The sequence below is a fragment of the Kryptolebias marmoratus genome, linkage group LG9, assembly GCF_001649575.2.
Source record: "Kryptolebias marmoratus isolate JLee-2015 linkage group LG9, ASM164957v2, whole genome shotgun sequence".
NCBI lineage: Eukaryota > Metazoa > Chordata > Actinopteri > Cyprinodontiformes > Rivulidae > Kryptolebias > Kryptolebias marmoratus.
The window spans coordinates 26,363,128-26,380,926 of NC_051438.1; the positions used below are offsets into that span (position 1 = coordinate 26,363,128).

The 17,799-nt window shown below is 38.0% G+C and overlaps 1 protein-coding gene across 3 annotated transcripts in view; it reads right to left on the reverse strand.

The window, feature by feature from the left end:
- Positions 1–17,799, reverse strand: part of fstl5 (follistatin-like 5) — a 151,873-nt gene that overhangs the window by 16,384 nt on the left and 117,690 nt on the right. For all 3 annotated transcript variants that reach the window (XM_017417479.2, XM_017417480.3, XM_025006188.2), the window contains 3 exons: positions 16,826–16,987; positions 15,819–15,953; positions 85–111 (listed from right to left, as the gene is read on the reverse strand). In XM_017417479.2, coding sequence (XP_017272968.1) covers positions 85–111; positions 15,819–15,953; positions 16,826–16,987 — 324 coding nt within the window. The remainder of the gene's footprint in view (positions 1–84; positions 112–15,818; positions 15,954–16,825; positions 16,988–17,799) is intronic.

The window sequence follows — 17,799 nt, forward strand, 5'->3', positions numbered from 1 at the left end:
TCACAGTTCAGTAACTCTATTACACAAATTCAATTAACTCAGGTTAATGAACGTTATGGAGGAACAGGAGCATTCCACACATACCTTCTTCACGCCACAAGATGTTTGCCACTGTGAAAAGAAAAAAAAAAAAAATAGGAAAGCATAGTTTAAAATAAATGCAAGAATCAAAAGGGCGACTTTATAAGAACTAAGATCCAAACACCGACTCCTGCTGAGGCAAAGCGGAAAGCAGACAACATGAAAGTTTTATGGAAAGTGTCTTTGGCTCTTACAGCAACAAAACAATCGATCGAGTCCTCTGCCTGGAAATAATTTGATACCAAACACTGGAAAATAGAGTGCAGTCAACAACTGGTGCGGTCGAACAGTTTACCATTGTTGATGCTGAAAACTTGCGTCGAGAAGAAAGCAATAAAACTATCAGATAATCATCCATCAATATGAGCTAGAGACACCCATAAATACTCCACAAGACTCAGCCTCAAATGATTATCATAAGTCATTAGGAAGAGATTATTGTGCTCCAACTTTTGTGGCAAAACCTGTTTTGGCTCCTGTAACAGGCAATTTCTCATTTAATTCACTTAGAAGGTGACTAATGACATGAAATGTGGGATGAAAAACACAACACCCAGAGTGCTTTAATGGGCGACGTAAAACACCGACTGACAGTTTGCTTTCAAACCAGCCTCTGGATGCTCTCAGAGAGGATGTCATTAAACGACTAAATTAGTAATGCAGTGAGAACACACACATATATAGTTACTTTCCGTGCACATATGAGAACAAGTCCTTGTTCTCAGTCAGTTTTATCCTCCAACACCATCCTCTCACACAGACTCGTTAACTGTGACTTTCCCTCAGTGTTCATCCGTTCACCCAGTGTTCTCCCTGCTTCCATTTTCAGCCTGCAAACCAATCTCCAGCCCAATTCACATCCGATTTTAATCTTGCCTCCATTGCAATGCTCATTGTCGCACCCTCTTTCTCAAGTGGACAGATGCAGAAAAGAAAGAAGGGAGACAATGGCGGGGAGACGCCACTGTGCTGTTAGTCAGCCGTAATCTTTCAAAAGTGCTTTGTCAAGTGTTTCCAGTGCACTCTTGCATACCTTTTACCTCATTAAAAGTTCTACAAAAGGAGTGAGTCTATAAATGGAGGAACACGGAAGGAGTGAAAGGAAGCAAGGACAAGACAAAAAGAAAAACAATACAATTTATTTGAGATCTGCCAAAATGGAAAATGGAGAAAATAGAAAGGAGGAGTTGAGATGAGATCTTGTGCGCTTCGGTCTTTTCCAATAGCCCAAAGTATTGAAGCAATTCATCACTGGGTAGAGAGACTGTGGCTGTTCTGCGCATGCGAGGGGCCCATACATCAACTTCATCATCCATACAACAAAACAAGCTGGCTGCCACTGTAGGCGGTGAGTTCACTCTTTCTGGCCGTAATAACCATGTTTCCACTGGGCTCCAAACATCAGGGACGCCGTTCTCACCAGCCAGTCTGGACGTTGCAGTTTGTACCCGTCAGCAAGGTTACACAAATTCAATTTGTTTACAAGAGCTCGCTGCTATGACAGTGGTCCAAACAGCCTGTGGTGTTCCCTACAATGCCATTGTAGAAAACGGTGAATGCATAATATAGGAAAATAATTGGATTACAGCACATGAAAAGGCAAAACGTAGCTTAAGGTGACTGCATGGAGTTTGTTCTTTTCTGTAGATTCTCAGAAAAGTGACCCATGTGTTATGCTTTAATTAGAAGCACTACACCGATACTTTGGAAAGAAATGATGTGAACAGCCTTCTGACAGCCTCCGCCAAACGAGTAAACCACGAGGAGGTGGAAAAGCACTGCTGAGGAACAGAAATAAACAATATTGTTGGTCTAAAGCTAAAGACTTCTGAGAACAAGCACACGCAGAACGGTTATGCATGCGTATCTGAGCACTGCCAGAAACCCATCAACGTTCTCATGCAGTATACTATGGTTCTGTGTTGGGTTTTGGCCAATTACCAGTTTCAGAATATACCACAGTTTCAAGCGTTTCTCCTCTCCTACTTGTTGCACCGACTTATCATTCAGTTGTGTACAATAGCTGAGGGGGATTTCTCCTTCAACTTCTATGCTCGTAAAAGAAAAAGAAATTGTCCACATGTTGTTCATTTTATCCTGCAGATACAGTCAGTCATGGCTCGTCTACCAGGGAATAAACACTCTAGTCAGGATCATAAAAAAACCCTGAGTTTGGCTTTAAATTAATACTTATTTATATGCTGCTTTAAATATCTCAGTTATAATAAATATGCCCACATTTATGACTTGTGTTTCGGTAATGAAGCCTTTAAATTACCGAGTTCCATTTTGGTTACCTGAATTTAAAACTTGAGTGCTTTCTAAGAGGCTTTTCTACAAGAGGCTCTGAGTGAGCCGAGACGATCCTTCAGTGTGTTTACATAAAAGAAATCCGGGCACTTGTTTTAGAAGAGTTCTTTGAAGTTTTAGTCATGGCTCAGTTAGAAAGGGCACATCACATACAGTATGTCTATGAGCCAACGGAGGCTGAGCAAAAACATTTCCATAAATCTTTGAGAACAGCAGTTGGTCCGCTTCTCCACCGCTGTCAATCAAATTAAACTTTCTCCAGGCTCTTCCCCTTCTTCTTATATGAGACAGCTGTTGTCATCAACAAGCTGTTACACACATTTTGTCAGATACTGTGATTATAAAGACTGTCCTTCGCCATCTTTATTCTTGATAGACTTCGGCATTGGTGCAAAGTTTTGTTTGCTACTGAAAAGAGAACAAAAAGGTATTTGAGGATTGCTTTAATGTGAGCAAATGTCTGTGCAGTAACAGCCTGAAAACAGCCAATCACATGCATGTCTTAGTGGAGTCAGACCATGGTGTTCAGTCACAAGCTCGTTCATTCCTATTGAAAATGGTGTTTTTATTTATTTTCTTCAAAAAACAGTGTATAGTTCTATTTCAGCAAAGGCTCGGTTATTTCTCCATTCTTTCTCAACCATTTTCATCTGAGAAATTGCATACAAATATGTATTATTTTCTTTTGTTTACGCTGAATTTGATATGTTCTTGCTCCTTTGTTTAGGCACAGTTTACCATTTTTCTATTGTGTGGAAAAATACAAACCTTCTTTTCTTGAATATATATCCTCAAATTTCTCAGAAAATAAAAACAGATGATTTCTCTTGTTTCTTTGTTGCCCTGAACAGTCTAAGCCTTTTACATTAATATGCTATTGTACCATATAAAAAACACTATACATGAATTAAAAATATATATTATTATTATTTATTTAATAAACACTACAGTTCATCCAGTAATCTTGTTTTCCCCCATTTTATCTTATTTTGTTATATCTTCTTAAAGATGGGGGGAGTTATTTAATCAAGATGGGTTTATTTTTACATCTACATCATGTCTTGTGTATGGAAGAGGAAGTAGACTCATTTCACTGGCATCAAATCTGCCTACGGGTACAAATAAAGTTTGATTGAAACTGTTATATACGGCACTATCAACAATAGTGATCTTTAAGCAACTAGAAGCAATTTTTTGGAAGATCTTTTTAACGTGTAGCTATTGGTAACTGGTGGTTAAAGCTGAGTTTATGGATTTTCAGAACAGCTATTAAACAACTACTTTGTTCATGAGAAAAAGACTTGCAGGATCCATTATTCCTATAACCATTGTGCCAGAAGAGTCCATCTCTAACAAAACAGCAGCACCTGACACTGATAAAGTGGTACAGGACTGAGAAATCTTTTTTAAGGTGAATAAAATCACAGGAAAACCTTCTTCTTAATTGAATAAACCATAAATTTAACATCCTTTTAGTAACCTGAAAGCCATAGACTATTTTAAAATCTATTTTATGCTTTTTGTGACACTTTTTTTGAGCCCCACGGTTTGTGTAACCTTTTGATTCCACCTCAAAGAGAACAAGTAGTCCATCAGCAACTAAATGTTTCCATTTAATAACCAAAGATTGTTGTATATTCAAAAAGTTCTCTTCCATTGCTTCTGGCAGCTTAGTGGTGCAAGCATTTACACCTAAAGACTGCAGCGTAACTCCAACAGCATCTCCCCAGTGAAACTAAAGTCAGGTAGAGTTAGGGCGCTTTTTGAATAACAGCTATGACTGTGCTTGAATTAGAGCTGGGAGGCTGTGAAGGACTCAAGTCTGTATCATCTTGTCAAAGAAATAAAGTATTCAGAAGACTTAATCCTTAGAGCAAAATCCCTGAGAGTTTTATAAAAAGACATGTTACTGAGAGAGCTTGAGGCATGCAAAGCTGAGCGTCTGTGCTTTATCACAAACAAACAGTGCAACGGGACACATGAAAGATAAGCATATTTATGCGTAAATAATGTGATCGTCTCATGTTGGTGGAAAAAGTTTGCTTACATATAAAGTTAATACTACTTATTTTAGATAAATCTGTACAGTTTGTTCACTTATACATGCTTGCCTAATCTAAATCAGGTGCCTAAAATGATTTGTTTCAGATTCTCCCGTCGCCCCCTAATGAAACAGTAAGTTTTTGGAATGCTCATTATTTATATTTAAATCATGATTCATAAGAATAACGAATCCTCGGATATAAATTCCAGCTGCCGTGTTGTAAGACAGGCTTAAAGGCATGTCAGCTCTCCACTGGATTAACGATATTCACTTCGTGAACCCTCCAGCATGAAACTCAGTCGACAGGCAGTTGGCTGCTCACGCTGTGGATAGCGTCACTGTCTGGTTTGAGCTTTTTGCAGCTGACAGCGTGTCCAACACCGAGTCAAAGTCTGCTGTGAAGGGAGGAGGACAGCACTGATGGAAACATGGACCCTATTTTGGCACAAACTGATCTCGTCTACTGAGGGGGATGTGGACCGGGCAGCATGGACAGCATAAAACGGGGAAAAAAAAAGCTCTGAACACTTTGCTGCGGAGCTGTGCTTCTCATCTGGGCTGCACTGAAGCCCAGGAGATTGCAGGACTTTGTTCCAACCAATCACTTCACCAGCTGATTTCACTGTTTGCAGCTTTCTCTAAATCTGAATATGTGGAATCAAGTATAGCCGAGTTTTACTGGAACAAATTCCACAGACATCAAAACCTGTCTGAAGAAACAGAATAAAGAACGCCGTCTGTGCATGAGGTGATATTGGGAAAAATATGGAATGGAGAGCTAAAAAAAAAACCAAGAGATTTTTAAGTATCTGATGGTTAAATAAAGAAGCAATAAAAGAGATCATAAGCTCTTAATTAAACTCCGATTTATTCAAAATGGCTGCCAGCACACTGATCAGACAAGAGGAAACTAGTTAGGGAGACCAAACAACTCATGTAAAATACAACTTTTTAAAGCAGTCTTGATTGTTCTCCAGGCTTTCAAAGTTTTTCTTTGGACTTTGGGTTTTTTCCCCAATTATTTTCTTTCCAGTCCTTTAACCTGACCACAACTGCATATTGTGAAGAATGTGCTTAAATAAAGAGTAAAGTGAACAACTCGAGGTGAAAGAAGTGTCAGACCTAAGAAGAAACTGTTAAGCAGTACCTGAGTGTTTTTAAGAAACCTGACAGGATCGGAAAGAGGAATGTTCCTTCAGCTGAGAAAAGATTTTTTTTTTTTTTTTTTTTTTTTTACACGCCAAACTGTTTTATCTTTTGTATTTTTCAAAAAGTCAAATAAAAAAAATGGGAACAAATTGTGCCACACAGACACAAAGATCCAATTTAAAAACGTTTTTTTTGCCAGTTTGTGCATTGACAACACCGGTTAATCTATTGAGTTCAGGAGTCTTTTTTTTATGTCAGAGTTGAGTGGCTTAAAACATTTTCAGAAAATGGTCAGGCACTGGACTGAAGAAGAGTGATAAAGCAGTCAAAGTCCCAAAATAAAAGTTTGATAGACCTTCAGAAAGTACGAACAGATATCACTAAAGACCACTTTAAAATACTGCAAGAAAGTCTGGCTGCTTGGAAGCAAAATATGATTTCCATTGAAGAGATATTTCCTAAAAAACACTGGGGATGAGTTCACAACTTTGCTAATCTTCCCACTGCATTACTGGGATCCTGACCAAACCCTTCATGTTCTTTTAATAACAATTTTAGACAAATCATCAATAGAAAGGACAAGGTCAAAAATCTCCACAACTATAAAATACACAATCTTAACTATGTGACACTTAAATTTTTGCACTTTCCTCATACATAAAAAGGGGGCTTCAAATATCTATAAAATTTTAAATTGAGGCGATTTCACATAAAACCTCCAAAATGCTTTTAACTGTATTTATAATAGACTGCTACACCAAAGTTTTTCAAAAGTTGTACATTATTAACTACTAAACTTGTATACATTTAAATAAACAAACAGTCTTTTTCAATTTGTTAGTAAATATACTGTAATAACTTTAGCTCATATTTAAAAAAATGCAGATTTTTCTTAAAAGAAAATAAATAATAAATAGACCGCTCCCGATCAGAAAGAACAAATCAAAGCCAGGAGAAATGCCTTGGTGCTCCTCACACCTCAAGCTCAAGACTGACGGTGTGCTGCAGCTGTGCTAATGGTGGCGAAACAACCCAACGTTACAGGAAAACTGCCAATATCTCGAGTGGCACCTGCTCAGAAAACAAAGACGGGTAAACAGAAGAAGACCCGTGATGAAAAGCAAGCCCGAAAATAAAACGAGGGCAAACATCAGAGCAGCTTTTCAGAGGTGGAGGGACCTAGGCGTCCTGAAAGGATTCAAAACTGATGCAGAGATGGACACATTTCTGCTTAATTTAGTGACAGTTTTAACAAATATGTAAAAAATATTTTTTTAAAAAAGTGACCTACTGCAGCTTTAAGACATTGACTTCCATTTATTTCTGCAGCCTAACCCTAACCTTAAACCTAACCATTACCAGTCATGCCTAACCTAAACCCGACAATAACCCCAAAATGTTCCAACATTTTAAGACTGGAGTTTGGTCTCCATAAGGACTTCTAGGCCTGACAGGGTAGGTAATAATACCAGAAAGTGTCTTAAAAAGATAACAAGAACAATGTCCATTCGTCTACATCTTGCAGCTGGAAATAAATGTGGCAATGTACAAGTTTAAAAAAAAAAGTCATGGCAAATTCATGTCTTATTCCAAACCACAGGAAGTCAAAAAAAATGTCCATGAACTTTTATTTTCAAAGACAGGTACTGTACATTTAGTCTACAAGTGTGTTTTAAGATGCAGACGTATACTGAAGCTTGAGAAGCCAAAGAAGTTACGACTGAAGGCATTATGTTTGCAAAGAACAACTTTGAGTCTCAGGTATGAAGCATGAATTGGTTCATAATGTAAAGAAATAAACCAAAGAGACTCCAGCAACCCATGCTTGCTTTGAGCCTTGCAGATCTTCTGACACTGCAATAATAATTGGCACATTGTGAGGGGCAGATATTTATGCCAGTTTAGTGACAGACTGTTAGAGATGGATGGTGCCACGTCGGCTGGTGACAACCTTAGAACAGTGAATGCTCAGGTTTTCCAAACAACAAAGTGCTTGGATACATTTGAGTGAAAAACAATTTCGTACTTTTTCCTGTGAAGAAAGGTTTTGACCTTCAGGCTCTTAAGTGTTGAAATCCTCTCCTGAAGATCACTCAAGCCTCAGTCATGCTGGCTAACATCAACCGTTTGACTGCTGGCATAGTTCGTTATTCAGAGTTTTCACTTATTGAAGACTTTGAATAAAAAGCCCGAGGCAGGTCATTAACAAAGATTTCACAGACATGGATCATTACTTTCCAGGAAGTCAGATATCAAAAAACATCTCCATGTACAATTATGATATCACATTTGAATCTGCTGCAAATCAGTGCTGTTAGAGCAAGGCCAGTCTGCAGCCACTACATGCCCACCAGCATCTCCTCCACTCTGGAATCAGAATATCAAACTTGTAGTTGAAAGTGTCCTTGATTCTAACACTTATAGGCAAAAGCCATCCTTGCTAATAATATAAAATATTCATCTGTGAGCCTACACACAATTAAGCCAGTACTTGTAACCATTGAATTTTAACTAAAGAATCTAGAAAAATGGAAATGTATGGACAAAGCTTTTGCTAAATAACCGTTTTTGTAGTTTTCCATCTATTTCATCATTCAGACAAATTACTTCTGATTGATCTAAGCAGCAGTCGGACCTAAACTTTATTTTGACATTTAAAGACCGCCTACAATTCACAGTAACACAACCAGCTTTTGGTATTTCCTCGCTGCAGCTGACTTGGTTCAATATAGCCATGTCAAAGTTTACAGAATGTCTACACAAAGTATATAATTTGTCTTTTCTGTTTTTATAGCCTCGTTGTGGAACAAGCTGTTGCTCAGTACATGAGTGAAAAAGAAGCCAATGACTTTAAAGAGCCTCTTTGGCCACAATGCGATTCGTGCCATATGGAGCTAATCTGTATTCACACTCTTGATGCACTTGAGTGTTTTTGAGTTTAAATGAGGATTCTGACTGTGTGATTTATTACTGAAGCAGGAAACACAGATGCTGAAAGCTTGATTTTTGATTAAATTCTTGCAGGCTTGTTTGCTGAAAAGCACACATTTCAGTAAACAAATACAAGTCCGCATATGTTTATAGATTCCTTGTATGACTTGGGTGTGCAGTCAACAATCAGCCAGAACAATAAAGGCAATATGATGATTGATCTGCAGCAGATTTTAGGTTTGGAGTACATGTCAAGTGAAGATACATGCAACATTTCCATTCCACTGCACAGCCAAACCTAACCTCACCTTTGTCACAGTTCATAGTCTTTCCTGGCACTTCCTCAATACACACACACTGTAATCTACCCATATAATGTTGAGAAAAACAATAATTATTAGACAAGGCGCTCCATTTATATGGTTTCATTGTTGAGCCAAAAAAAGTCCAGCGTCCCCTAGTGGCTGGCTGCAGTGCTGTTTGTAAAACCCACATCTCCATGTAAGAAAGTGGGCATTCTCCTGACTAAAAAATAAAATTGGTGTTGATTTTTGGCACAGTGCACCAGTGGTTAGAGCTGTTGCCTCACAGCAAGAAGGTTGCAGAGTTACCTCCTGGCCTGGAGCCTTTCTAGATGAAGTTTGCATGTTCTCCCCGTGCACACGTTTACTCTGGGTTGTCCAGTTTCCTCAAAAACATGTATGTTAGGTTAACTGGTAACTCTAAATTGTCCCTAGATGAGAGTGAGAGCGTGAATGGTTGTCTCGTTTGACTCTATGTGATGGACTGGAGACCTGTGGGGCTTTCATATCAACGGTACAGACCGACTCCAAAAACAATATACATTTTTTTGAAAAAGCAACATTTCAAGAAAAATAAAATTAATGATAATTTGAAGAGTGTTTTTGTTTAAAATGCTCATAGAAAAGGCGTAATGATCAGCCTATAGGTCAGTGATGCTCTTGGGCTGAATCCCAAATCCTAGAATTATACCTGACCCTTCATTGCTAAACACTAAAGCAAAGGAAAGAAGTTTTTGAATAAATTATTTGCAATATTTAGCTTTAGTTTTATAGTTATGATAATAAGTTGACCTTTATCTGTTGCTGTTTTTTGTTTGTTTTGCCAAATGCACACAATAGATACTGGCAAAAATACTGCGGCGCTGCATAAACAAGATTTATTATCTAGTCCATTATTTTGTGACCTAAACACCCTTTTTCTTTTTAAGTTTAAAATGATTTTTATGCTTCATTTTCTGACTTTTGATCTTTAAGCGATATTTTGTACCGTGACTGAGTCAGGACGGAGCTGGGAAATTTTCGGTGATCCTCATTTATAAGATCACCACCTGCAGACTTCCTTATCTGGCCCTGGCTGAAGATGTGGATGACCTGTGTTGTGTGACTTCTCCTGTCAGGAAACTCTCATCGACTCATGCTGCCATTTTACAGTCGACGGGGGGAGAAAAAAAGGCAGGAAGTTCACACCGACTGCTCTTCTAGTGAAAAGCTTTATAGATGAAAGTTAGTGCCGGGTTTCACGCACTGCTGAGACTGTCAGGATGTTGCTAAAGATAAAGGTCAGAGAGAAGCCATCAGCCAGCGAGATACTAAGAAGACAAGGTTAAAGATCTTTGAAAATGAGGCAGGAGGATGTGGGCAGAACAGGTGAAATCTATGATGAAAATTGAGGCTTGATTTTTTATTTTTTTAGCCTGAGTTTGAGAGTTTTTTTTTTTTTACTTCCAAGGCTACATTATTTTCAGTGCTGTGAAACAAAGACGGATATTAAAAACTGAATGAGTCGGAACAAAATGCTTGGTCAGGTTATCCTGACCAAGAATACACAGACACAGAGAACATCGAGATGATATTTCAATAATAGATATAAAATGAAACCTAACGTACACTGCAATCATTTATTCATTTTTTTTTTAATATTGATTTTACTTACAAGAGACTTAGTTTTCACTCTTCCTGTTTCCTTTTCTACATCCTCCTTAACTTAGTTTTATTTCTAAACTGTATGTTTACTAGCTGTAATGTTTATTTTTTTATTGCATTAGTAAAAAGCCTTTTTTTCCACTGTTTTATATTTTTTTTATAATTTCAAACTCCTATGATTTGAAAGGTAAAGAGAAAAGCACAGTTTAACGCATTTAGATTCTAGGAAAAACAGAAATTAACAGTCATAATTGAATTTGTGGAATAAATTAAATAAGTGAAACCATATTTAAATAGTATAATTATTTTGTAAACATTTCTTCTGTTTTTATCTCTATTATTGCTTGTCGTGATCATAAATGAGCTCCGCTCTTAAACTTGAGATCTTTTCAGGGACACAAAAATAATGTAACCTTTCTCAGTTAAACCACTGAACTCTGTCCTTTTTTGGCTGCATGTGCTTCTTATTCAAATTTATTTAGGAATTGTGGCATAGTTGTTAAACTTTCTAATAAGTGAACATATTGTCGGCTCTTATCCCCTCCTTGTTTGCTCTGGTGATGGACAGACTAACAGATGAGGTCGGGCAGGAATCCCTGTGGACTGTGATGTTTGCAGAGGACATCATGATCTATGGGGAGAACTGGGAACAGGTGGAGGAGAACCTGGAGAGGTGGAGGCAGGTGGAACAGTGAGGCTACAAGGTCAGGGGTCACAAAGGTCAGGACTTCAATTGTCCAGGAGGACTGGGAGTGTGGTAAAGAGGTAAAGAAGAGAGTCCAGGTAGGATGGAGTGGATGGAGAAAAGTTTCAGGAGGGATTTGTGACAAAAGGGTGGCAGCAAAGGTCAAAGGAAAGGTTTACAGACAGTGGTGAGAGCAGGCATGTTGTTTGGGTTGGAGACAAAAAGATCGGAGACAGAACTGGAAGTGTCAGAGCTGAAGATGTTGAGGTTCTCCTTGGGAGGGACGAGGATGGACAGGATTCGGAATGAGGTCAGAGGTCCAGCACAGGTTGAAGGACTGAGAGATAAAGTTAGAGAGGACAGAGATGGTTTGGACTTGTCCAGGGACAGAAGGGTGTTAGAGACAAAGAGGACAGATATGGATGCAGTTAGAGAGGACATGGAGGACAGAGGACACAGAGGACAGAGTTAGATGGAGGAGGACTCACTGTGGAGACCCCTGAAAAGGGAACAGCTGAAAGAAAAAGAAGACTGTGTCCAAGCAGTGACTTACTGCCAGTATAAATACCAAAATGGGTTTAAACTTGAGACAAACTGCGCTATGATAGTAATCCATACAATACAAACTAAATAAAAAACCCTGGCTTGTTTCAAACCTTTATTTTTTCCTCATAAATCTGCAGAAACCATAATTAACCCACTGCAGATCAAAGATATTTGGGTAATAACAGCTGGTAGTGAAACATTTTAATATCCACTGAGAAGATTTCCTCAGGTAAAACCAGCTGCAGAGTGCGCCGACACATTTTGTGCCTGATTAAGTTTGCTGTGTAAACAGTGAGTATCACAATAAAGACGAGCAGCTTAGGGTCTCAGAGTCGCTGAAACACAGATGTATTGATAACAGCTGCTAGCTTTGCTAGAAAATATTTTCTGTGCCCCCTTCTTCTTACAGGAGACCCAGCAGAAATATCCATCCATCTGCTTTGGCTTATCAAATACCAACTAACACAAATGACAAAACAGGGTCAAACCTGCAACAGACTTAATGAGTTTTCTGTTTGTTTAAAACCAACAAGCACCTGCAACCATAAATTACAGTTGATTTATATATTCAACTTGTCTTTTTTACAATCACAATATTTAGATTTCCCTTGTTGATCTGGGGTTCATTTTATGAGATTTGTTTTCAGCAGTTTATGATCAATATGTATATTTATCACATTTATAAAAAGACACAGCAGCTATTTGACATTTGCAGGGTTTTTTGTACAAGAAGAAAAATCTGAAAGGTCACAGGGGTGTGCTGTTCACCTTTTTTTTAGCTTTGAAGCTGTTTTGAAAACTGGAGTAAAAAAAAGTTTTAAACTAAATTTGACTTAATATGACTCTTTATTGCCATCCATCCACTTAACCAGCTGAGAGAAGTGGGGTCCACCCTGGACAGGTCCCAAGTCCATCTTTTATTGCCATTAAACCAATTATGCCTTTAAATATTTGATATTCCTTTCTGTTATTCCAGACATTTTGTGATTTCTATATGAACACAACACTATCAACCAGCTGGTGAAATAAAAAGCATTGTTATTACAAGCATCATGTCCTAAAGTTCAACACTTTTTTACACAGATTTGAGCTAAACCACAGAAATTAACTTCAACCAAAGAACAAACACAGCTATATTGGAGCTGACGCCAATTAGCAGCAAATTCTTTTCAGCTATAAAAGAGGCTTCGGTCTTAGCCCTTTGATATGCACGATTTCAAAGCAACAGCAGACATATGGCATTTCTCCAAAAAAGAAGAGTCTACCTGTGATCAAAATAAAGAAAATGATTTAACAAGGTAAGGCAAACAGTCCGGAAAATTATGACAGCATACGAAAACCAACTGCTGTGACCAAAAGAAACATCAGGATTATTTTACTGAACAGGATTATGACAAACTGACAAAAAATAGACCATCTTTTTATCTGTTTCATTGCAGTTTCCATGTGAGAGATGTTTGACTTGATATGGTTTTATATTTGGGAAGCTGGTTATGTTTTTTTAATCTTAAAACCAGATTCCTCTGCTGATCCTAGTCCAAATCTTTCACAGGTTTTAAATAATGTCATTTTTTTTTCTTCATTCTTGCTAGTAAGTTCAATCAGAGCTAAAGTTTGCTCTGATTTATTTCTACCAAGAGTTAATGTCAGTCTACCCAAAGACCACGGTCCATTCCTGTTATGCTGCAGCTGGGAACCTATTAAAGCACATCAATAAACTCCACAGTCGTGTTGAACATGTTCCATTCATTTCCCTTTCCCACAGCCACTGTACCAAACTCTAAATAAACGACATCAATAACATTCACAACATCCTGCTGCTGCGAAACGGCTACAAATTACAGAACAGCCTCAACCGTTTCTATATTTCTCTGTAAACAAGAAAAAGCATGAGACAAAGATGGTTTTAGAGCTGAAAATATCAGTCTGTTTGGGATTTGTTTACAGAAAAAAAATAATTCTCGCTTCATCCTCAGAGCTTATAGGATGTAGTGACGACAGCAGAGTGCATAAATATTAGACGGATTATTTTGTCAGCTGATGTTTTGCCATTTTAAAATAATCCGCATCAGCCACTGATGACACTGTAACAAAAAACATTTAAAAATAAGTCATTCTTCAGTGCCATTTGTTATTCTTAAACTGCATTTTCACAAAAACAGCCAAACAAAAAGAGCCTACTGTAGCGTTTGACAATAAACGGTCCTGCTCTCTAAATCTTCATTCAGCTGCTCCTTTTACAGGTCTTCACAACAGATCATTTGCCTTCTTGTCACTTTATCCCAACATCCTCCTCTGTTACACCAACCCTCTGAATATCCTCATTCATCCATTCAACATCCATGAACCTTCTTTGTGTTTTTTTTCCTCTTCCCTGGCAGGTTCACATTCGATACTCTTTGTCCAATGTACCCAATACCTTTCTTTTGCACATGTCCAAACCACCTTAGCCTCCAAACCTTAGCTGTCCCTCTAATGTAATCATGAATGTATTCACCAGTGCTGGGTAACACTTCAGATACCATGTGTTCCCATACCACTGTAAGGCAGCGTGATGATTACCTCCTTCATTCCTAACTCTGTCCATTTTGGTCACTCCCAATGAAGATCATAACATCTTCATCTCTTGTGTCTCCATCTCTGCCTCCTGTCTTTTGGTTAATGCCTCTGTCTCCAAACCACACCTCACAGCAGGTCTCACTGCTATCTTGTAAGATCAGCAAGAGCAGATTTCTTCACTTCTTGCAGTCATTTTCCTGAACCCTTCCATCCCTCTTTCAAATATTTGGAATTAATGTCAGGTTTGCTTACTGATATTTGAAATTTATCTAATAGAAGAACTTTGAATTCTTAAACAAAATGGACATTTAGAGGATTCATTTTAAACTAGACGTCAGGAAGTAAATTTTGGGGAGTAGAGCAGTGAGGTTTAGCAGTTGAGGGAACTGACACCTCACATTAGGCTCACAGAAACAGCCAATTCACAGCAAAAAAAAGAAAGTCAGCTTTCATTTACCCCTTTGACTATTTTCTTGAATGTGGTTGGGCATTATCAGAGGAAGCCCAGAACAGGTCAGGACAGACAACATTTCTATTAAAGTCTGTTTATTTTCTCCTTCATAACGCAGTAGTACATCCATGTCTGCTCATCCCCCGACTCCTCTTTGAAGTCATGTCTTGTGGGGTTACTCACTCCAGAAATGGGTCTACCATATCTAACTGCTAGCATCATTTTGCCTCACAGTGGACCTTCAAAAGCTTTAAAGCACATGGGTAACTTCCGACATGACTGAGCACAACCCTCTGATGCGTGACAGGCGGGGCAGAGGAAGCGTTGCATGACAGCGATCACATCTGAAGATGTTGGGTCTGGCGCAGATCTGGGACAGTGAACACATGATGTGTGACCTGACTGCAAATGTTGTACCAACTGGGATCCCTAATTACCCAAAGAAATAAATATACAACACACTAACAAGTGGTTGCATGCCCCCCAAAGAACTACTGACATTTTTAAGAAGGTCAAAGTTAATTACTGTGAGTTGTTCTTTTCATGGGGAGAGAACAAGGAAGGACTGTTTATCGAGAATGCTTCCAAATATTAATAAGGTTACTTGTGTCACAAACCCGGTGTTGTAAATTACATAATTAATCCCAAACAACACCTGATCGCTGAACACACGTTTTTAAAATCGCTGATGTGTAGCATGACATTGATAGCAGCAGGAGATAATTAGTTGAGTAATAAAAAAGGCAACAAAACAGCAATAAATTAATTTGGGTTCAATACATTAAAGTAAAACAGCCACAAGTTTTGCCCTTACAGATAAAAAACAAACTACCTTTGTGTGACCTTGTAAATGATAATTGATTGGTAATCTGTTTGGTTAACAGATTCCTTTAGAAACAAAAACAAGTATTTTGAAGACTGAATAATAAATTAATCGACTCAAATGAAAATAATACTGGATTGGGGTTGTTCTGTATTATTTTGAGGATTTAGATAAGGAATAATTCCTTTTAATTACAAAATCCAATGAGCAACCCTCGAGAAGAAACTTAAAAACTTATATTCCAAGCTCTATTTTCGCTTAAATAAAAAACAGGAAGTGGGACTAATACGTACAGGTTTTGCGTGCGGAGTCCTCCACAAAAAGGGAAGAAATGTCCTCGTCTACCCCGGCCTCATTTCTGGCGATGCAGGTATAAGCACCGGTGTCTTCGAAGTGCACGTTGCTGATGTGCACCTCACTTCCATTAGCTTTGAGGAACAACAGAGAAAAGACCAAATAAACGAAGGGTGTTGGCCTTCCCATATATTTGTCCTTTTGTATTATTACATACCCGCTCTTTAACACCTTTGAAAGAAGGATGAAGCATCCGTTTTATGAAACATTCAACAAGGCTGAAGCTCAAAATAAAGAAGTGGCGCACATGTTTCTGTGAATGCAGGTTTATTTAACCTAAGATGCAGACTGCTTGTCATCTATTTCAGCTAAAACCTTGAATTGAAATTTGTCTAAAATAATTTGACCAAAATAACTAATCACCTAAGAAAACAGCAGGTGGTAAGAAGCAGTACTTCTAAGTTTTTCCTCATCAGGGTTATAACCCTAAGAGTTTAATTAGAAGGTAACTAAACTTTGTTTAAATTAAGAAATTGGGATAATTACGCCACCATATGAAAATTAATTAACTCAAAGTGCTGTATTTAATTTTCAGTCTCCTGTTTTATACTTGCTGTACTATTAGCAAGTTATTGCTGATGTGTTTCCTCAAATATTTAAAGGGCTTTGATTCCACTTGGTTACCAGCTTTAACACGCTGCTTTTCTTATTTCACATTTTAAAAAATACAGACAGATAAATTTGTTGGTACCCTTCCACAATAATCAAACATACTTTAACTGTCACATGCATATGAATGAACAATAAGTTTATTAAAGTTTATTTTTCTTCATGTATATAAAAGTTTGTCTTTTTTCCCTTCACCCAGACCCCTGGACTTTATTATAAATTCAGATTTTTGTTGTTGTTGTAGATGTAGACAGAATAATGTCAGTCTCTGTGGTACTGGAAATTAAAATATACCAAAGTGCAAGCATTAGGAAGTAGAATTATGGCCTGTCTTTACCTTGCAAGGTGAGTTGTTTGGACAGCTTAGTTTTAATGTCCATGCCATTCTTGAGCCAGGACAGTTGTGGACTGGGGATGCCCTCAGCGTGGCAGCGCAGGCTGGCCGTCACACCCGGCTCCCTGGCTTGACTCTCCGGATGAACTTGGATGACTGGCGGAACTTGAAGGTGGGGAAAAAAAAAGCAGACATGATTAAAAAAAATTTAAAAAAAACTTAATCCCCCCACTGCTGTTTACATCAACACTAGAAAAGTTGGTAAACCTCATTGAACAAGAAGTTTTAGGTAAGAAGTCAAGTCCTGAACCCATGACTCTGCATTAGCATACACTATCAAGAGTTTCAAGCGTATTTGCAGCATTGCTGAACATCTTTAGATAAGGTTAATGTGTTCCCTCGAAACCAAACACATCAGATAGATAAATAAGGGAGCAAACTGCTGTTCTGATGCTATTGATTTTTGCCTGGTAGCTAGTGATTTTCTGTAACCTTTTGTCAGGAGGGAGATGTGAGAATAGAACTAGAAGAAAAAAATGTGAAAAGACAGAAAAAGCCCAAAACTAAATGAAAAGCTGACTTTACATATTTCTGTACAGTGCACCAGTGTTTTGTGGCTTACTCTACCCTGAAGCAAAAACAAAAATAAGCATTCTTCATATTGTACTTCCAAAAACCACAAATTAGCATAAATCAATAATCCACACAAGCAGATAAATAATATGCATTTATGCATTGGCTGAGAGTATGCCACAAGTTCTGTGCTACACCCAAGGGCTAACTTGTAAGATTTCTGGTCTAGAAAACATGAAAATATTAAAATCATACATTTGAAAAATCCTCGAAATAAATATACTTTCTCTAAATACCTTAACGATAAAACCTTTCAAAAGAAAAGTTTATCCCAAAGAAATTGCGACTGAAACTTGGACAAGGACAATGAAATGTTTCCAGAGTTGCTTTAAAGAAGAAGCATT